The sequence below is a fragment of the Hermetia illucens genome, chromosome 3 (genome assembly GCF_905115235.1).
Source record: "Hermetia illucens chromosome 3, iHerIll2.2.curated.20191125, whole genome shotgun sequence".
Lineage (NCBI taxonomy): Eukaryota > Metazoa > Arthropoda > Insecta > Diptera > Stratiomyidae > Hermetia > Hermetia illucens.
This window is the reverse complement of record NC_051851.1, coordinates 130825111-130847930: the sequence shown is the minus strand read 5'-3', so window position 1 is coordinate 130847930 and position 22820 is coordinate 130825111. Positions and strand designations below refer to the sequence as shown.

The 22820-nt window shown below is 44.5% G+C and overlaps 1 protein-coding gene across 2 annotated transcripts; it reads left to right on the top strand.

Annotated features, from left to right (window-relative positions):
* The first annotated feature begins 7 nt into the window (after positions 1-7).
* LOC119652644 (UDP-GlcNAc:betaGal beta-1,3-N-acetylglucosaminyltransferase-like protein 1) lies at positions 8-22611 on the top strand. Of its 2 annotated transcripts, XM_038056891.1 has the most exons (6): positions 8-145; positions 206-434; positions 21530-21660; positions 21716-21879; positions 21992-22317; positions 22382-22609. In XM_038056891.1, exons 1-6 carry the CDS (start codon positions 131-133, stop codon positions 22573-22575), a joined length of 1059 nt encoding a protein of 352 aa, XP_037912819.1. In that variant the 5' UTR covers positions 8-130; the 3' UTR covers positions 22576-22609. The 2 variants fall into 2 exon arrangements, with proteins under 2 accessions (XP_037912819.1, XP_037912820.1); XM_038056892.1 differs by lacking the exons at positions 8-145; positions 206-434 and adding an exon at positions 21115-21261 and having other exon boundaries at positions 22382-22611.
* Positions 22612-22820: the final 209 nt, after the last annotated feature.

The window sequence follows — 22820 nt, the reverse complement described above, 5'->3', positions numbered from 1 at the left end:
CTTTGGTCTCCGACCTGGTTTGGAGCTGTTAGTACAGATGCGACTCCCACTTGGAGTCGGTGCCGCGCTTACTCGTAGTTAATTCGTGATTCTACCGTGGACCATGTCACCCAAGTGAACCCAGCTTAGTATGGCGGAAATCGTGGTAAGCCCTTCCTAGTTACTTCTCCTTAACAAATCGAAAACTCACTTCCTTCGCTCGTAGTCGGTGATTATAACAGCTCTGAACGGGGCCAAGTGGATTGACACATGCTTCAAGTCAATTTTGTGTCAAACCGCCGGCAGCGACAAAACCTTGCAGATTGAGGTGTGTGTCTTTGATGATGCCAGTACGGACAACACTCGCGAATTGCTGCAACGCTGGAAAACGATATTGGAAAGGAGTGGAATGTGGATGAAAATAGTGGGCGGTAATTCGGACCAGCCAAAAGGCGGTAAGTTTTAAAATTTAACGGAGTTTTGTGATTTGTAACACCGAATTATAGATTACAAGAATAATTTAGATAATTCATTAACGGTAACTAGTCTGTATGTATGAAAATTTTCTCCTTATTTTCGTGGGACGGGGTCTAACAATTTTTAAGGTTTTGTTTGCAATCGGTGGAATGTCTGTTTGTCTGAATGTTCGTCTGTCTGTCTGTCTGTCTGTCACAAGCACTTTTCTTAGAAATGACACGAAATTTGCTGAGAAGGTGGGAACTGTGAACGCCCAGACATGCAGTGAGTGATATCCTTCTACGTTGAGATTCAGAGGGGTTCTCATACATGTAAAAGGGGGTGTACATTTTTTTTTCACCGAATACAGTCATGTATGGTGTCAAATGAAAAGTCTCGATTAGTTTTTTTCGAAGCCGGTCGTAGTTTTGACATTTGCTAGAAAGGCGGGAAGTGGGAGGGGTGAAAAGCGATGTTTCTCTAATGGATGCATTCTCAGAAACTACCCAACCGAAAAGTCACATTTGAACTAAGGACGGAGCCAAAAGGCAGAGGGGCCGGACCCTGGAGGCTTAAATCCAAAAGGACACCAGGATGGTCTGTGTGTGTGTCCGTGTGTGTGTTTAGATCTGCATAGTAAAGCAGGCACCTCTTTAGGAGCTTGTATTCTTTTTCTTTTTGACAAATTTAAGAGCTTTTATTCTTCGAGATAGGTTTCTGACATTTTACAAAGTTCAATGCACAATTTCAAGAAAGTACTCTTATTATAACTCCGAGATATTAGAAATTATACTGATTTCCGTCTGTAACTGTTTTCTTTCTGCACGAAACTCGTTCTTCTCACAATGAATGCTAACTGTCTTTTTTCTTATTATTATTATTTTTTTATCTGAGGTTTCTCGTCACCTACTCTGTTCTTCACTCTTGTAGCGAGGTCTGAACTGAGTGGAGAGCGCCGGTGGCGTCATCTGTCCGCTGGTATTCACGACATTCGAAATAAATGCCGCGAATCCTGCCGCGCCACACCTCCACGGATAGAGCTCTCCACGCCACACAAAGCATCTTTAAAGCATGTGACGCGTCGATCCCTAGGAGATGCTCATTTTCCACTAGAAGACTCAATTATTTGTGGAAAGTGAACTTGCCAGCCTTCGATCGATTTCTCACAGAGCAGACGAACGGCTCAGAGGGCAAAAGGTGTAGGATCGATCAAGGGCAAAAGGAGTATGCTTATAGAGAAGCCCGCAAGAACCTCAAGCTCGCCATCCAGCGGAGTAAAAGGGAATGTTTTAAGAAGCTCTGTTCCCGTGGAGTAGCGTCTACAAAAACGTGACAGGACGATTCAGAGGCCGAACATCTCCGCAGATCACGTGTCTTACGCTGCGGGGGAAACTGACACCTTCCAACGCCCCTTGAATGTGACGCCGATTACACCAGTCACCAGGTACGAGCTGCTAGAGATCTGCAGTCGAATAGGCGGCAGCAAAGCTCCGGGTCTTTACAGCATACCGAATAAGGCCCTCAAACTTGCCGTCAAATGTAGACTGGATATGTTCGCGGATCTGTTCGAAACGTGCATGTCCGAGGGTATCTTTCCTGCACCATGGAAGCGGCAGAAGCTGGCCCTGCTGCTAAAGGCTGCCAAACCCACAGGGAAACCGTCCTCCTATAGACCCATATGTCTTCTAGACACTATGGGGAAAATGTTGGAGCGGGTAATTTATAATAGATTACTGCAAGCCATCGAGAGCCAAGGGGGGCTTTCAGATAGAAAGCATGGGTTCCGTAAAGCCAGATCAACCATTAATGCCATCAAAATGGTCACTGGCTTGACCGAAAATGCAATTCACGAAAGGGGTTGTACCAGCATATATTATGGGATGTGAGGAACTCGGCCAATTGGAACCTTATGCGAAAGTCTCTGGCTACTTGCAAAACGGACGCTCTGGAATAATACCGATGATGGACCCAAGGAGTACCTTGTCCTGTACTGGGCCCACTACTGTGGAACATCATGTATAACAATGTACTTAGCCTGCCGGTTCCGGAGGAGGCCACGGTGGTGGGTTACGCCGACGATATTGCAATGGGTGTGGTCGGAAAGCATCTCGAGGATGCTACGTTGTACTCAAGTGAAGCAATCAGTGTTGTTAAGGCTTGGTTAAAGAGTGCCGGACTGGAACCCGCGGAGGAAAAGACGGAAGCGGCCCTCATCACTAAGCGCCGCAAGAGAAATTTCGCCTGCATTAGAATCGGGAACCGTATCATCACTTCCAAGCCAGCCATCAAATACTTGGGGGTGATGATAGACGGAAAACTCAATTTTAAGCAGCACATAGAGCATCCACCACGATTTTCGCTCTGGCAAGGATGATGCCGAACGTAGGAGGACGGCGGCATACTTGCAGGCTGCTCATAGCCAGGGTGGTGAGTTCTATCTTGTTGTATGCAGTCCCAGTTTGGGAAAAAGCGCTGCATGTTTTAGGCAATGCACAAACTGAGTACGGTCTACAGAAGAACAGCTTTAAGGGTGTGTTCTGCCTTCAGAACCGTCTCCGATGATGCAGCGTTCGTCATCTCGGGAATTATTCCACACATTGACATTCTGGCAACCGAGATAATGAACATATATGCCACCAGGTCCATCTTTCCTTTGTCGGAGGAAATTAGAGGAAACTCTAGGTGAAGCGCTATCACCGGAAAATTTTGTCCGGATTTGTCCAAGATCGCAGTCATCCAGGATAAACTTCGAAAAGCAGAAGAAGTGAGGAAGGTGAGGTTAGGAACCCCGCGGGTAGACGGAAGGAGACCAAGTTAAAGTAAGCTAACTCCGCCCCGTGATGTAATTACCTAAGGGTGCTTCCACCGAGTAGGGGGGGGGGGGTTGCGGGTGGTTTTAGTGGGTAAAAATTTCACACTCTGCCGTGCCTAGGCCAGTGAAGATTTCCACGTTTTTTAAAAAACAGGCAGGCAAACCGACAGACATTGAACCGATTTTATAAGGTTTTGTTTTGCAAACGCTGCGGTGGATCCTAAGCCTGGTCTCGATAGTCGCTCCCTTTTACCCCTATAAAATTTAAAGGCCTACGAATTTCGCTTTGAAATTTCTGCAGTGTATTCTGGGATAGCTAGGCTAACGATCTAAGCAATACAAAAGTCGAGTTTGAAAACCTCCTAATGTGATTTCTCTCCGGGTAGCGAGTCGACTTGGCCATCACGTCAACTACGCCCCTATCTCCGATGTCACGAGGCAGGTTCATGCTATGTCCGACATGCGGCTCGTGATGACCTTTGCAAATGGCTTAGATTCGACACTTGCCTAATCCAAATTCCATTCGAATATCACGCAACAGACTTCTAAGATCAGTACCAGCGTGCAGCTTGATGTCGTCTGAGTACATCAAATGTATGAGCTCGTACTTAGCACCTAGCCCATGCTTTATTGCGAAACCATGCCCTCTAGCATCATTCAGTAGCCATGAAAGGGTGTTTAGTAACATACAAAACAAAAGGGGATACAACGAATCCCCTTGGAAGATGCCCTTCCGTATACGAATAGGCTTTGAGGTGTTCAAAGATGAATGATGAATGGTATCACTATCGCCAAAAAATTTATTAGTTTGCAATCAATGCGATACAGATGTAAGACAGCAATTAGCCAGGTGTGCTTGACGCTGCCAAAAGGCTTGTCAATATCGATATAGCAACTAAAGAGATTTCTTTGACCTCTAATTGCTTGTCCCACAATTACCGAATCGATAATCAGTTGTTCTTTGCAAACCCTTGACCCGACTCGGCAACGATTCGTTGAGTGATCCAAAAAAACTCCGCCGCTTCCTTACGTACGGTGCATTATGAACACGTTTAGAGTGACTTTCGCCATATATTTGGAGCCGACTGCATACGACAGAAAGTTTCTGCTTTAGTGCGTACAGAATTTCAACTGCGGGTGTCTTTCTGCACTTTATTCTTCAACCGTCCGTTGGCATTGCCAAAGCTGATTTGAATCAGCCTAGGAATGTCCTGCTTTAGTGAGTCCCGCCGACATTTCAGACGAATTTCCCCCGGTGGATCTCTTCGGTTACTCAAACAAAAAACGCGGCAGCGAATCTTCTGTCCGTGCAATCTGACACAAGCAACTGCACCACAATACACAAGTGATTGTAGTTGCAGCAGTGGCATATCGGCACACAGTCGAGATGCAATCTCATCATTGATTTGAGATAGAGTTCTCGGAGTAGCTGGAAATACATAGAACCTGGGAAGATCTGGTCTATGCAAAGGACCCCTTTCCGGAAATTTCATACACGCTTTTTTGAATTCGTCCTAAAGGTTCCATTCCCAATCTCAACGAACACTTCGGCCGGATGGTGGAGAAGTGTGTTTCGGCGAGTACTGAAACTGTTACCTGCAGTGTGGCGTGGTGTTGTTGATGCTGCCGCCTCTGCTCTCATCGACTTTTTGTCACCAGTTTCTGCGATTACCTTAAGTCGAACATGTTCCCTGATAACGGTAGGGATTGTGTTGCTGCAAGTAACGAAGCGGTACTGGTCTGCGAACCGCTGCATAGTCGTATGTGCGTATGAAGGGAAGCTTGACGAATCTTTAGTGCAAAAAGGGGCGGTAAAATGTTATACCTGCTCCCGCCGATATTTCGTAGTAGGAGCGGATGATGAAAGAGGTTCATCTCCTCGGTCCACTTCATCCGCTACCTATGCGAACCAGCCGAAGAAGTCGCCACAGATTCTTATGAAACAGCTGCAGCAGACGGAGTCATGATCCTGGTCATCGTCTAGACGTCAAACCGCCCCACGATTAGCGGTCTTAACGCCGTTCTGTTCCAGTGCCTAAGTCAGACAACTTCTACCGGTTATCCATACCTGACTTTAAGTTTCTCCTTCTCCTTATTTAATAGACTTGCGTTTTATTCCTAAGTACCAGGTGTGGTGATAATGATGAATGTTGAATTCTCTCATGGTCCTGCACAATTTTATCCTGGTTATGCTACTGTAGGCGGGCTTGAAATCGATGAAGAAATGGTAGAACTGATGACCATATTCTACCAATTTTTCCATCGCTTTTCATAGAGAGAAAATTTGATCTGTTGCTGATTTGTCTGAAGTGAAACCTTTTTGGTATGGGCCGATTATGTTCTCGGCATATAGGGGTAGCAGCAACGTGATACCTCTGTAATTGATGCACATAAGTTGCACTTACTGGTGTAGTTAGTTGCCTTCATATTTAGCCAATTCAGCTATAAATCCAATCGGCTCCTGGCAAATTAAGATTTTTAAGTCGAGTATTTAAGTATTTGTCCGTCGTTTTCAGTTGGCGGGAACACCAAATCGCGAATATTCTGGTAGTTGAGGAGTTCATCTAAATACTCAACATATCGCTCAAATATTCCAGTACTGTCGGAAATCAGATTTCCCTTTTTATCTCGCCAGGATGAGCAACAAGGTGTACGGGTTATGGCGTTATCCTAGGGGCTTGTTGGTAAAACTTACGCATTTGGAGCGGTTGCTCTTTGTACTTTTCGGGTTCACAGACAGAATCGCTTCTCCACTCAACGCACATGCCCGTGTTCTTTAGGATTATTTCGTAGCCCAGTATGCAGTATTCCTTCGTTCCGTTGTTAGCTTACATTCATCGTCGAATCAGTCGTTCCAACTTTTTTTGCCACTTGGGCTAAATATGTTTGTGGTAATACTTCTCAGTATCTATTGAGCCGCATTTTATCCAAAATCTGACGGCAGTAGTATCGTTAAGAGATTTCGTATTATGTAGCCTCCAGAATCTTCCATCTTCATGTAGGTGACCAAAAATTCTTCGGAGGATTTTTCTCCCGAACGCGGCCAAGAGTTCGCAATTTTTTTTGCTAAGGACCTAAGTCTCCGAGGAATACATGAGGATTGGCAAGATCATTGTCTTGTTCAGTAAGTGCTTTGACCCTATGGTGAGATGTGTCGAGCGTTTTTGTAAGCTGAAATAGGCTCTGTTGGCTGCCAACAACCGTGCGCAGATTTCATCAATGCAGCTGCTATCGGCTGTGATTTTTGACCCTAGATAGGAGAAATTATCAGCGGTCTCAAAGTTGTATTCTCCTATTTTTATTCTTCCTGTTTGACCAGTGCGGTTTGATGTTGTTGGTTTGTTGGTTTTTGGTTGGGAGGCCGATTGAGCCTATATTGGCCACTCTTATATGTTCTGACATTCATCAAGGCACAGAGGTGGCGGCATTCTATTAATGCATGGTCAATTTGGTTGAAAGTAGTCCCTCCTGAAGACGCGCTCATTTGTTTATGGATCGCTTTCCACGCAAACCAAGTACTTCCAACTTGTACGTGTGACACTGCTAATTGAATAATCCGCAAACTATGGAAGCCAAATATGGGTTCCGCCCCTCCTTGACTGTTAAAATTTTCAAGTATGACTTTGATATCATACCTGGGGTACACTTCGTGGGTTTGTTCCACTGCCTTGTAGAAGGTATCCTTTTCCGTTTCTGGAGTCGCCACTTTACGGGCGTGAACTTTTATGACGTTTATGTTTCGAAATTCGCCTCGGTAGCGCAAAGCGCATAGCCGTTTGCTTATGTTTTCGAATGATGACAGCAGGTTACCTACTCCGAGCAAATGGTTTATTGGATAACCACTGGAATATACGGTTTAGTTGCTTTCTCCATGAAACTGAGCCCTGCTAAGTGCTTCTCTTCTAACGTAGTAACAGCCTTATATTGGGACGGTGTATCGACTGGCAGTTTTGCGGCTTCTGTTCTGTATAGGGAGGGAACGTTCCATGAGAAATGCGCAAATTGTTTGTCCGTTTTAGTTGCCGGGTTCGTCACTGTGTAATTCTTTTTCCAACGCTCCTTTTCTTGCTTCGTAACAATTGGTTTTCACGTATAGTTGTCATACCTATTCAATCCCAGTTGGGCATTGAATAGGTATGACCAGTTGGTACAGTTTGTCCCGATTTTACGTGTGGGAGGATCGCATTCTCACATTCTAGCCCTGAGACTTATATCACCCTTTGACCGCCATAACGCAAACATACTTCCACAAACTGGTGCCAATGTGGTATTCTCAGTGGGGATTTGATTTTCGTCCTTAAATTATCTGTATGTTCAGAGGATCGTCGTTAAACTTTTAGGACTGTTGCTGCAGCAAATCCCTCAAATTCCTTTTTTTCTGAATAAAAGCGCGGCGTCGTTGTTGTGTTTTGAATTCTTTAAATACAAGAGTTTCTTGGGTTGAGTGGGATTTATGATATTAGCGCTATTGTCAACTTCTATCGTGTCACCTTTGTTATTTTGAAATTTTACCTGTTTCCCGTTTGGAAATCATTTCTTTGTATACTTGACACTAACAGGAACCTCTAGTTTTGACCACATTGCAACATTGTTATTGATTTTGAAGATTCTCTTCTTAAAGGACAAATTTCGACGATGTTCTAAAAATAGCAGTTGTGATACTACATGCGTTCTTAGCTTCTGACTTTTTGAAAGAGCCCTTTCTGGCTTTTTTAGTATGTGCATCTGGATGGGATCGAAACTGCCAGTTAAATGTCACGTTTATATACTTAACATACATTGCGAGTCGGAGTTTTTTGGGAGTTTCAACAGGGGTGCCCGTTGTGTCGGTAGATCCGCTTTTTATTATGATGGTGAGTATTTTGTGTGCTAGCAACCTGCAAATTTTGAAACTTTATTGTTACTGAAACGTCAACAATGCCTCGGATAGCGACTGACCTCACTGCTACGATCTTTGGCTATTGAAAACGGACTATGATTGTTTTCAAGAATATGTGCACGCTCTTCGACGATGGTAGCGCGCGTGCTGAGAATTGTCGCTTTCTCCAACTTGAGTAGGAATTCCAACCATACAAGCTTGATATTCTGGGCTTAAGTGAAGTAAGTTGGTGAGATTCGTGAGAATACTCCTCTCCCTCTTGAAGCAATGTGCTTTTGTATTTTGGAAAGCCAAGCAGACACAAACCCGGCGACGGGTTTCTGGCAGCTACCGCAAGGCGCGCTCTCGTGTCATAGGAGCCGGTTTTTGGCAGCCTTCTGACTGCAATTACTATGCACCAACGGAGACTTCATTAATGAAGGCAAGACGAAGTACATGGTGACAACGTCAGCTCCAAACACTAAAAACCAAAGAACCAACAACATCGAATCGCACTGGTCAAACGGAAAGTATAAAGATAGAGACTTCAACTTTGAGACCGTTGATAATTTCTCCTATCTAGGGTCGAAAATCACAACCGATAACAACTACGACGATGAAATCTGCGCACGGTTGTTGGCAGCCAACAGCGCCTATTTCGGCTTACAAAAATTGTTTCGCTCCCCATAGGGTGAAAGGTCTTACTGTACAAGATAATGATCTTGCCAGTGCTCATGTATTCCCCGGAAACTTGGGTTCTTAGCAAGAAAAATTGCGAACTCTTGGACGCGTTCGAGAGAAAAATCCTACATAACGACGAAATCTATAAGCGATACCACGGCCGTCTGGTTGTGGATAAAATCCGGCTCAACAGGTTGAGGTGAGCAAGTCACCTAATCCGTATGAATGAGGATGACCCAGCCCTGAAAATCTTTATGCCTGAGATGGAGCGATGGCGTAGGTCAGGATGCTAGACAGCTTTTAGGGATATCGAATTGGTGGACCTCGGTGCAAAGGGGGGGGGGGGGCGCTGTAGTTTCTTATTAAGGCAGGCCTAGACAGGATACCGGTTGTTACGCCGTTGATGATGATGATGAACGGAAACATCGGATATAGTGGAGAAGGATGCTTTCTACACGCAGTTCAGGAGAGGTTTCCTGAAGGTGACATTGTGATCGTGGTGGATGATCTGAATTCCAAGGTGGGGTCCGACTACACCTTGCTCGGACATGTGATGAGGAAACACGGTCTTGGCGACCAGAACGATAATAGTGGGAGGTTTGTGAATTTCTGCAACTTTCACCGCCTCATCATTGGTTGAACATTGTACGGGCATAGAGCCTGCGATAAGGTTAATTGGGTTTCAACTGCCCGATACCGTATGATCAATTGGATCGACCGCGATCAACAGTAGATTTAGAAGTTGTCTTCTGGATGGGCGTAACAAGAGAGGCGCTGACTTCGGCCTCGAAAGGAATCACCATCTGATTGTCACTTAAGTTCGCTTGGTGTTGCGTTGCCATCAGGGTTGGAGAGCTGCGACTCCCCAAGATCAACATTGATCGCATTTATCTATCGCTCGACAGTGGGAGAACTATGTTGTTGATTGGGGATAGATGTGCTGAGTAACCTGTTTGAGGATATCGATGAGTATTGAGTTGTCATCAAAAGTTCTCTTTTCTCGAGTGCTACACAGGCTGACTGCGGAATAGTGGAAGCACATTGATGAACGGAACGATGACCGCTGCAAGTGATGGCGAGCGTAACGTGTTCGAACTCCTCCGATACCGAACGAAATGCCGAGAAGTTCAAAGTAGTGTGCGTCTTGGTAACGGTCGACTTCGCATCCACGATAACGAGCACCTGAAGAGGTTCACCATGGTTATTAATCGTATCACACCCGGTGAGTTTTCTCCTTTTGTGGCTGAAATGGCTAGTTTCCATAACATGCAGATTCGGACTGTTCCTCCAAGCAGAAGAGAAATCCTTTCGGCCATCAATGCCTTCAAACGGAGTAAAGTCACTGAGCTTGACGCAGAGTTATCGCTGCACTTCCAGTTACTATAGATCTGCTACTTCCACTCGTACGGAAATCTTGGGTATCCAAGACCTTCTCCAGAGAGGGGAAGAGGGGGATAATTATTAAGAATGCAAGAATGTCTGTCTGTCTGTCACAAGCACTTTTCTTAGAAATGACACGAAATTTGCTGAGAAGGTGGGAACTGTGAACGCCCAGACATGCAGTGAGTGATATCCTTCTACGTTGAGATTCAGAGGGGTTCTCATACATGTAAAAGGGGGTGTACATTTTTTTTTCACCGAATACAGTCATGTATGGTGTCAAATGAAAAGTCTCGATTAGTTTTTTTCGAAGCCGGTCGTAGTTTTGACATTTGCTAGAAAGGCGGGAAGTGGGAGGGGTGAAAAGCGATGTTTCTCTAATGGATGCATTCTCAGAAACTACCCAACCGAAAAGTCACATTTGAACTAAGGACGGAGCCAAAAGGCAGAGGGGCCGGACCCTGGAGGCTTAAATCCAAAAGGACACCAGGATGGTCTGTGTGTGTGTCCGTGTGTGTGTTTAGATCTGCATAGTAAAGCAGGCACCTCTTTAGGAGCTTGTATTCTTTTTCTTTTTGACAAATTTAAGAGCTTTTATTCTTCGAGATAGGTTTCTGACATTTTACAAAGTTCAATGCACAATTTCAAGAAAGTACTCTTATTATAACTCCGAGATATTAGAAATTATACTGATTTCCGTCTGTAACTGTTTTCTTTCTGCACGAAACTCGTTCTTCTCACAATGAATGCTAACTGTCTTTTTTCTTATTATTATTATTTTTTTATCTGAGGTTTCTCGTCACCTACTCTGTTCTTCACTCTTGTAGCGAGGTCTGAACTGAGTGGAGAGCGCCGGTGGCGTCATCTGTCCGCTGGTATTCACGACATTCGAAATAAATGCCGCGAATCCTGCCGCGCCACACCTCCACGGATAGAGCTCTCCACGCCACACAAAGCATCTTTAAAGCATGTGACGCGTCGATCCCTAGGAGATGCTCATTTTCCACTAGAAGACTCAATTATTTGTGGAAAGTGAACTTGCCAGCCTTCGATCGATTTCTCACAGAGCAGACGAACGGCTCAGAGGGCAAAAGGTGTAGGATCGATCAAGGGCAAAAGGAGTATGCTTATAGAGAAGCCCGCAAGAACCTCAAGCTCGCCATCCAGCGGAGTAAAAGGGAATGTTTTAAGAAGCTCTGTTCCCGTGGAGTAGCGTCTACAAAAACGTGACAGGACGATTCAGAGGCCGAACATCTCCGCAGATCACGTGTCTTACGCTGCGGGGGAAACTGACACCTTCCAACGCCCCTTGAATGTGACGCCGATTACACCAGTCACCAGGTACGAGCTGCTAGAGATCTGCAGTCGAATAGGCGGCAGCAAAGCTCCGGGTCTTTACAGCATACCGAATAAGGCCCTCAAACTTGCCGTCAAATGTAGACTGGATATGTTCGCGGATCTGTTCGAAACGTGCATGTCCGAGGGTATCTTTCCTGCACCATGGAAGCGGCAGAAGCTGGCCCTGCTGCTAAAGGCTGCCAAACCCACAGGGAAACCGTCCTCCTATAGACCCATATGTCTTCTAGACACTATGGGGAAAATGTTGGAGCGGGTAATTTATAATAGATTACTGCAAGCCATCGAGAGCCAAGGGGGGCTTTCAGATAGAAAGCATGGGTTCCGTAAAGCCAGATCAACCATTAATGCCATCAAAATGGTCACTGGCTTGACCGAAAATGCAATTCACGAAAGGGGTTGTACCAGCATATATTATGGGATGTGAGGAACTCGGCCAATTGGAACCTTATGCGAAAGTCTCTGGCTACTTGCAAAACGGACGCTCTGGAATAATACCGATGATGGACCCAAGGAGTACCTTGTCCTGTACTGGGCCCACTACTGTGGAACATCATGTATAACAATGTACTTAGCCTGCCGGTTCCGGAGGAGGCCACGGTGGTGGGTTACGCCGACGATATTGCAATGGGTGTGGTCGGAAAGCATCTCGAGGATGCTACGTTGTACTCAAGTGAAGCAATCAGTGTTGTTAAGGCTTGGTTAAAGAGTGCCGGACTGGAACCCGCGGAGGAAAAGACGGAAGCGGCCCTCATCACTAAGCGCCGCAAGAGAAATTTCGCCTGCATTAGAATCGGGAACCGTATCATCACTTCCAAGCCAGCCATCAAATACTTGGGGGTGATGATAGACGGAAAACTCAATTTTAAGCAGCACATAGAGCATCCACCACGATTTTCGCTCTGGCAAGGATGATGCCGAACGTAGGAGGACGGCGGCATACTTGCAGGCTGCTCATAGCCAGGGTGGTGAGTTCTATCTTGTTGTATGCAGTCCCAGTTTGGGAAAAAGCGCTGCATGTTTTAGGCAATGCACAAACTGAGTACGGTCTACAGAAGAACAGCTTTAAGGGTGTGTTCTGCCTTCAGAACCGTCTCCGATGATGCAGCGTTCGTCATCTCGGGAATTATTCCACACATTGACATTCTGGCAACCGAGATAATGAACATATATGCCACCAGGTCCATCTTTCCTTTGTCGGAGGAAATTAGAGGAAACTCTAGGTGAAGCGCTATCACCGGAAAATTTTGTCCGGATTTGTCCAAGATCGCAGTCATCCAGGATAAACTTCGAAAAGCAGAAGAAGTGAGGAAGGTGAGGTTAGGAACCCCGCGGGTAGACGGAAGGAGACCAAGTTAAAGTAAGCTAACTCCGCCCCGTGATGTAATTACCTAAGGGTGCTTCCACCGAGTAGGGGGGGGGGGGGTTGCGGGTGGTTTTAGTGGGTAAAAATTTCACACTCTGCCGTGCCTAGGCCAGTGAAGATTTCCACGTTTTTTAAAAAACAGGCAGGCAAACCGACAGACATTGAACCGATTTTATAAGGTTTTGTTTTGCAAACGCTGCGGTGGATCCTAAGCCTGGTCTCGATAGTCGCTCCCTTTTACCCCTATAAAATTTAAAGGCCTACGAATTTCGCTTTGAAATTTCTGCAGTGTATTCTGGGATAGCTAGGCTAACGATCTAAGCAATACAAAAGTCGAGTTTGAAAACCTCCTAATGTGATTTCTCTCCGGGTAGCGAGTCGACTTGGCCATCACGTCAACTACGCCCCTACCTCCGATGTCACGAGGCAGGTTCATGCTATGTCCGACATGCGGCTCGTGATGACCTTTGCAAATGGCTTAGATTCGACACTTGCCTAATCCAAATTCCATTCGAATATCACGCAACAGACTTCTAAGATCAGTACCAGCGTGCAGCTTGATGTCGTCTGAGTACATCAAATGTATGAGCTCGTACTTAGCACCTAGCCCATGCTTTATTGCGAAACCATGCCCTCTAGCATCATTCAGTAGCCATGAAAGGGTGTTTAGTAACATACAAAACAAAAGGGGATACAACGAATCCCCTTGGAAGATGCCCTTCCGTATACGAATAGGCTTTGAGGTGTTCAAAGATGAATGATGAATGGTATCACTATCGCCAAAAAATTTATTAGTTTGCAATCAATGCGATACAGATGTAAGACAGCAATTAGCCAGGTGTGCTTGACGCTGCCAAAAGGCTTGTCAATATCGATATAGCAACTAAAGAGATTTCTTTGACCTCTAATTGCTTGTCCCACAATTACCGAATCGATAATCAGTTGTTCTTTGCAAACCCTTGACCCGACTCGGCAACGATTCGTTGAGTGATCCAAAAAAACTCCGCCGCTTCCTTACGTACGGTGCATTATGAACACGTTTAGAGTGACTTTCGCCATATATTTGGAGCCGACTGCATACGACAGAAAGTTTCTGCTTTAGTGCGTACAGAATTTCAACTGCGGGTGTCTTTCTGCACTTTATTCTTCAACCGTCCGTTGGCATTGCCAAAGCTGATTTGAATCAGCCTAGGAATGTCCTGCTTTAGTGAGTCCCGCCGACATTTCAGACGAATTTCCCCCGGTGGATCTCTTCGGTTACTCAAACAAAAAACGCGGCAGCGAATCTTCTGTCCGTGCAATCTGACACAAGCAACTGCACCACAATACACAAGTGATTGTAGTTGCAGCAGTGGCATATCGGCACACAGTCGAGATGCAATCTCATCATTGATTTGAGATAGAGTTCTCGGAGTAGCTGGAAATACATAGAACCTGGGAAGATCTGGTCTATGCAAAGGACCCCTTTCCGGAAATTTCATACACGCTTTTTTGAATTCGTCCTAAAGGTTCCATTCCCAATCTCAACGAACACTTCGGCCGGATGGTGGAGAAGTGTGTTTCGGCGAGTACTGAAACTGTTACCTGCAGTGTGGCGTGGTGTTGTTGATGCTGCCGCCTCTGCTCTCATCGACTTTTTGTCACCAGTTTCTGCGATTACCTTAAGTCGAACATGTTCCCTGATAACGGTAGGGATTGTGTTGCTGCAAGTAACGAAGCGGTACTGGTCTGCGAACCGCTGCATAGTCGTATGTGCGTATGAAGGGAAGCTTGACGAATCTTTAGTGCAAAAAGGGGCGGTAAAATGTTATACCTGCTCCCGCCGATATTTCGTAGTAGGAGCGGATGATGAAAGAGGTTCATCTCCTCGGTCCACTTCATCCGCTACCTATGCGAACCAGCCGAAGAAGTCGCCACAGATTCTTATGAAACAGCTGCAGCAGACGGAGTCATGATCCTGGTCATCGTCTAGACGTCAAACCGCCCCACGATTAGCGGTCTTAACGCCGTTCTGTTCCAGTGCCTAAGTCAGACAACTTCTACCGGTTATCCATACCTGACTTTAAGTTTCTCCTTCTCCTTATTTAATAGACTTGCGTTTTATTCCTAAGTACCAGGTGTGGTGATAATGATGAATGTTGAATTCTCTCATGGTCCTGCACAATTTTATCCTGGTTATGCTACTGTAGGCGGGCTTGAAATCGATGAAGAAATGGTAGAACTGATGACCATATTCTACCAATTTTTCCATCGCTTTTCATAGAGAGAAAATTTGATCTGTTGCTGATTTGTCTGAAGTGAAACCTTTTTGGTATGGGCCGATTATGTTCTCGGCATATAGGGGTAGCAGCAACGTGATACCTCTGTAATTGATGCACATAAGTTGCACTTACTGGTGTAGTTAGTTGCCTTCATATTTAGCCAATTCAGCTATAAATCCAATCGGCTCCTGGCAAATTAAGATTTTTAAGTCGAGTATTTAAGTATTTGTCCGTCGTTTTCAGTTGGCGGGAACACCAAATCGCGAATATTCTGGTAGTTGAGGAGTTCATCTAAATACTCAACATATCGCTCAAATATTCCAGTACTGTCGGAAATCAGATTTCCCTTTTTATCTCGCCAGGATGAGCAACAAGGTGTACGGGTTATGGCGTTATCCTAGGGGCTTGTTGGTAAAACTTACGCATTTGGAGCGGTTGCTCTTTGTACTTTTCGGGTTCACAGACAGAATCGCTTCTCCACTCAACGCACATGCCCGTGTTCTTTAGGATTATTTCGTAGCCCAGTATGCAGTATTCCTTCGTTCCGTTGTTAGCTTACATTCATCGTCGAATCAGTCGTTCCAACTTTTTTTGCCACTTGGGCTAAATATGTTTGTGGTAATACTTCTCAGTATCTATTGAGCCGCATTTTATCCAAAATCTGACGGCAGTAGTATCGTTAAGAGATTTCGTATTATGTAGCCTCCAGAATCTTCCATCTTCATGTAGGTGACCAAAAATTCTTCGGAGGATTTTTCTCCCGAACGCGGCCAAGAGTTCGCAATTTTTTTTGCTAAGGACCTAAGTCTCCGAGGAATACATGAGGATTGGCAAGATCATTGTCTTGTTCAGTAAGTGCTTTGACCCTATGGTGAGATGTGTCGAGCGTTTTTGTAAGCTGAAATAGGCTCTGTTGGCTGCCAACAACCGTGCGCAGATTTCATCAATGCAGCTGCTATCGGCTGTGATTTTTGACCCTAGATAGGAGAAATTATCAGCGGTCTCAAAGTTGTATTCTCCTATTTTTATTCTTCCTGTTTGACCAGTGCGGTTTGATGTTGTTGGTTTGTTGGTTTTTGGTTGGGAGGCCGATTGAGCCTATATTGGCCACTCTTATATGTTCTGACATTCATCAAGGCACAGAGGTGGCGGCATTCTATTAATACATGGTCAATTTGGTTGAAAGTAGTCCCTCCTGAAGACGCGCTCATTTGTTTATGGATCGCTTTCCACGCAAACCAAGTACTTCCAACTTGTACGTGTGACACTGCTAATTGAATAATCCGCAAACTATGGAAGCCAAATATGGGTTCCGCCCCTCCTTGACTGTTAAAATTTTCAAGTATGACTTTGATATCATACCTGGGGTACACTTCGTGGGTTTGTTCCACTGCCTTGTAGAAGGTATCCTTTTCCGTTTCTGGAGTCGCCACTTTACGGGCGTGAACTTTTATGACGTTTATGTTTCGAAATTCGCCTCGGTAGCGCAAAGCGCATAGCCGTTTGCTTATGTTTTCGAATGATGACAGCAGGTTACCTACTCCGAGCAAATGGTTTATTGGATAACCACTGGAATATACGGTTTAGTTGCTTTCTCCATGAAACTGAGCCCTGCTAAGTGCTTCTCTTCTAACGTAGTAACAGCCTTATATTGGGACGGTGTATCGACTGGCAGTTTTGCGGCTTCTGTTCTGTATAGGGAGGGAACGTTCCATGAGAAATGCGCAAATTGTTTGTCCGTTTTAGTTGCCGGGTTCGTCACTGTGTAATTCTTTTTCCAACGCTCCTTTTCTTGCTTCGTAACAATTGGTTTTCACGTATAGTTGTCATACCTATTCAATCCCAGTTGGGCATTGAATAGGTATGACCAGTTGGTACAGTTTGTCCCGATTTTACGTGTGGGAGGATCGCATTCTCACATTCTAGCCCTGAGACTTATATCACCCTTTGACCGCCATAACGCAAACATACTTCCACAAACTGGTGCCAATGTGGTATTCTCAGTGGGGATTTGATTTTCGTCCTTAAATTATCTGTATGTTCAGAGGATCGTCGTTAAACTTTTAGGACTGTTGCTGCAGCAAATCCCTCAAATTCCTTTTTTTCTGAATAAAAGCGCGGCGTCGTTGTTGTGTTTTGAATTCTTTAAATACAAGAGTTTCTTGGGTTGAGTGGGATTTATGATATTAGCGCTATTGTCAACTTCTATCGTGTCACCTTTGTTATTTTGAAATTTTACCTGTTTCCCGTTTGGAAATCATTTCTTTGTATACTTGACACTAACAGGAACCTCTAGTTTTGACCACATTGCAACATTGTTATTGATTTTGAAGATTCTCTTCTTAAAGGACAAATTTCGACGATGTTCTAAAAATAGCAGTTGTGATACTACATGCGTTCTTAGCTTCTGACTTTTTGAAAGAGCCCTTTCTGGCTTTTTTAGTATGTGCATCTGGATGGGATCGAAACTGCCAGTTAAATGTCACGTTTATATACTTAACATACATTGCGAGTCGGAGTTTTTTGGGAGTTTCAACAGGGGTGCCCGTTGTGTCGGTAGATCCGCTTTTTATTATGATGGTGAGTATTTTGTGTGCTAGCAACCTGCAAATTTTGAAACTTTATTGTTACTGAAACGTCAACAATGCCTCGGATAGCGACTGACCTCACTGCTACGATCTTTGGCTATTGAAAACGGACTATGATTGTTTTCAAGAATATGTGCACGCTCTTCGACGATGGTAGCGCGCGTGCTGAGAATTGTCGCTTTCTCCAACTTGAGTAGGGATTCCAACCATACAAGCTTGATATTCTGGGCTTAAGTGAAGTAAGTTGGTGAGATTCGTGAGAATACTCCTCTCCCTCTTGAAGCAATGTGCTTTTGTATTTTGGAAAGCCAAGCAGACACAAACCCGGCGACGGGTTTCTGGCAGCTACCGCAAGGCGCGCTCTCGTGTCATAGGAGCCGGTTTTTGGCAGCCTTCTGACTGCAATTACTATGCACCAACGGAGACTTCATTAATGAAGGCAAGACGAAGTACATGGTGACAACGTCAGCTCCAAACACTAAAAACCAAAGAACCAACAACATCGAATCGCACTGGTCAAACGGAAAGTATAAAGATAGAGACTTCAACTTTGAGACCGTTGATAATTTCTCCTATCTAGGGTCGAAAATCACAACCGATAACAACTACGACGATGAAATCTGCGCACGGTTGTTGGCAGCCAACAGCGCCTATTTCGGCTTACAAAAATTGTTTCGCTCCCCATAGGGTGAAAGGTCTTACTGTACAAGATAATGATCTTGCCAGTGCTCATGTATTCCTCGGAAACTTGGGTTCTTAGCAAGAAAAATTGCGAACTCTTGGACGCGTTCGAGAGAAAAATCCTACATAACGACGAAATCTATAAGCGATACCACGGCCGTCTGGTTGTGGATAAAATCCGGCTCAACAGGTTGAGGTGAGCAAGTCACCTAATCCGTATGAATGAGGATGACCCAGCCCTGAAAATCTTTATGCCTGAGATGGAGCGATGGCGTAGGTCAGGATGCTAGACAGCTTTTAGGGATATCGAATTGGTGGACCTCGGTGCAAAGGGGGGGGGGGGCGCTGTAGTTTCTTATTAAGGCAGGCCTAGACAGGATACCGGTTGTTACGCCGTTGATGATGATGATGAACGGAAACATCGGATATAGTGGAGAAGGATGCTTTCTACACGCAGTTCAGGAGAGGTTTCCTGAAGGTGACATTGTGATCGTGGTGGATGATCTGAATTCCAAGGTGGGGTCCGACTACACCTTGCTCGGACATGTGATGAGGAAACACGGTCTTGGCGACCAGAACGATAATAGTGGGAGGTTTGTGAACTTCTGCAACTTTCACCGCCTCATCATTGGTTGAACATTGTACGGGCATAGAGCCTGCGATAAGGTTAATTGGGTTTCAACTGCCCGATACCGTATGATCAATTGGATCGACCGCGATCAACAGTAGATTTAGAAGTTGTCTTCTGGATGGGCGTAACAAGAGAGGCGCTGACTTCGGCCTCGAAAGGAATCACCATCTGATTGTCACTTAAGTTCGCTTGGTGTTGCGTTGCCATCAGGGTTGGAGAGCTGCGACTCCCCAAGATCAACATTGATCGCATTTATCTATCGCTCGACAGTGGGAGAACTATGTTGTTGATTGGGGATAGATGTGCTGAGTAACCTGTTTGAGGATATCGATGAGTATTGAGTTGTCATCAAAAGTTCTCTTTTCTCGAGTGCTACACAGGCTGACTGCGGAATAGTGGAAGCACATTGATGAACGGAACGATGACCGCTGCAAGTGATGGCGAGCGTAACGTGTTCGAACTCCTCCGATACCGAACGAAATGCCGAGAAGTTCAAAGTAGTGTGCGTCTTGGTAACGGTCGACTTCGCATCCACGATAACGAGCACCTGAAGAGGTTCACCATGGTTATTAATCGTATCACACCCGGTGAGTTTTCTCCTTTTGTGGCTGAAATGGCTAGTTTCCATAACATGCAGATTCGGACTGTTCCTCCAAGCAGAAGAGAAATCCTTTCGGCCATCAATGCCTTCAAACGGAGTAAAGTCACTGAGCTTGACGCAGAGTTATCGCTGCACTTCCAGTTACTATAGATCTGCTACTTCCACTCGTACGGAAATCTTGGGTATCCAAGACCTTCTCCAGAGAGGGGAAGAGGGGGATAATTATTAAGAATGCAAAGAAAGGCACTCGTTTTGAGTGTGATAATTGGAGGGGTATCGGCGTGCTTCTGCCGTTGTAAAGATAATAGCTAAAATAATCCTGGCACCAATCAAAGAACATCATGAACACTTGATCAATCAAGGGCAGGCTGGTTTCCGCTCCGGGTCCTCCTACATTGACCACATCAACACCCTATGGATCATTTTAGAATAGTGCGCCGACCGACATTTGATGGCACAAAATGCCACGTGCTACGTCGAAGTAAAATCTCGGAGGATTTTGAGGTCCAAAACGGAAACCGACAAGGTTGCATTCTGTAACCGATATTATTTCTTGTTATCAGTACGTTTTTCATGGTGCCTTATCCGGAGGATACCGAAAGTGGCAACAGATGGAAATCTCTCCTCTTTACATAATCGCAAACACGACAAGGGTGCAAATTATATCCAACTTTTATACAATTATATCCAATATAAAACCGCCAGTACTTTAAGCCTAAGGAAAACTAAAGCTAATTTTTCTGTTTGGGATATGAGAGATCCGAAGTCCACATCTACTTAATGTTGGACCCGACCAGATGGAGAGCAACTTTTGGGCACAGCACCGAAGTATTCAACAAATTGGAAGAATGACTAACGGTTTCGTCTGATGTGTTGCCTTTGCCCTAGACGAAACCGTTAGTCATTCTTCTCGGGTTCTATGCCTAAAACGAGGGGTCCACACACCAAAAAAGTGAAAGTAAGTTGCTCTCCATCTGGTCCAATATTAAGTAGATGTAGACTTAGGATACCTCATATCCGAAACAAAAAGAAACAAAGTCCTCAGTTTGATGGGTCATCGCCCTCTTCTTATCTACATTAATGGGCAGAGCATCGATCAATTTGAATATCTAGGAAGCGTGGTTTCTGCCAACGGTGGCACCGAATTGGTTGCCAGATGCATTAATACCACTCGATCTGCTTTCGCTGCCTTGTCTAAAATCTGGAAATGCAGTTTTCTCACCACCTAGGTCAAGTTAAGACTATTGTATGCTAGTGTTCTTCCTTTACTGCTATATGGGAGTAGCACATGGAATGTGCGCCCCATTGATACTCAAAAGCTTCCAGCCTTCTTGAACACCTGCCTGCGTTGTATCATCGGAGTACGTTGGCCTGAGACTATTATAAACGAAGAACTTGGTCAGCACACAGGTCTGGCACTCGTACGCACTGTGATAAGTCACACATTAAGCGTGAGAGCGGCAACTGCATTGCTGGCTATGCCATACAGTGGAATCCACTCTCCCAAAATTGGTGAAGGGGTGGGTCGTCCAAAGGGCACTTGGCATAGAACAGCGGATAAAGATTGCAGGGGTCTCGGGAAATCGTGGCGGGAGCTGACGCGGATTTCAGGTAACCGCGAACGATGTCTCATAGGTGTTGTTGACGAACTGTACTCCACCAAGGGGTAAATGACAACAATGTATACTAAGAGAATCAGCGAATATGCAGTCTGCCCAAGTGTTTGAAAAGGATTCCCTAATTATTAATAATTAAATTGTTGTTTACTTCTGCGGTTTAACTTATCTAGTATAATTTTGCTCATCTTCGGTGTCGAGATATTAGTTTGGCATTCAAATATTTAATAATAATTTAATATAATATTTCCATTTCTTTGCAGTTGGGTATGGACGGAATTACGCCATTAAATATGCCACTGGATCATATTTATGTTTTCAAGATATCGATGATGAAATGCTTCCAGATAGAATTTCGAAGCAATATCAAATGGCCAAAAATAACCAAGATGCTGTGAGTAGTGGAAATTTCAGTCCCAAGAATTCATGATTATTTCTTATCTTGACAGATAATTGGCAGTAAATTTATTAGAACTCCGCCTAATTCAACATGCCGATTTACGCGTTGGGCGAATGAATTGGACCCTGGGAAGTTGGATATTCAAATTTATACAACAAATGGCCCGACGGTTATAATGCCAACATGGTTTTGTCATCGTAAAGTTTTTGATAGGTGAGACGATGTATAAAATTTTATTACTTCCAAACGTGCTTTTTTTCATTTCACTGAGCTGAATCAGTCACAACTTAATTTTAAGTAACTTAATCTTTTTTGAAACTTGCAGAGTTGGCGCCTTTTGTGAAGATGGAAAAGGGACACCGGAAGATCTCATATTTTTCTATAAACATTTAGATTTCGGAGGTAGAATTCTCCGAGTCGATGAAGTACTACTGAATTATGCGTATCATGAAAATGCCACCACATTTTCAATTTCCAAGGAAATTATATGGAAAATACGTCTAGAACGTCTCATTCAGAAAATCCTACGTACAGATCTTTGGAAACATGGTTTCACTATATGGAATGCAGGCAAACAAGGACGCCGATTCTTTCGGGATTTACCTGATGATTGCAAATCGTTCGTTCGGGCCTTCTGCGATGTAGACGAAAGTAATATGCTCTTCTTTGATTAACAATATATGTGGTTCATAATTGCCAATCTTTTTTATTTCAGATAAAATAAACACCAACTACGAATACTTTGACGAAGTCAAGCGGAAAGTATTGTACACTGTGCCAATAATCCATTTTAAAACTGCAGAAAAACCGATCGTTGTGTGCATGAAATTAGATTTGACCAATGGAGTATTTGAGGAAAATTTGAAGAGTATGAATCTTATCGAAGGATTAGATTATGTAATTTTCTGATGTAAGCAAATAAAGTAGTATCAGAAGCTTTATCGCATAAATCTTGTAATTATAGTTTTCTGAAATGCAATAAGTGCCCTTGCTGCATATAAGTGCATTTAGTTCTGATCCGCTGGGCGATTTCAAAAGGGTTCTAGCGCTGCAACCTTGATAGCTACTGCGAGCGTATTAGTGTGAGAAAACTGATCGCTCGTGGAACTATTTATTATGGGAGCTCATTGCACCGAACCTGTTTACATCTGAAC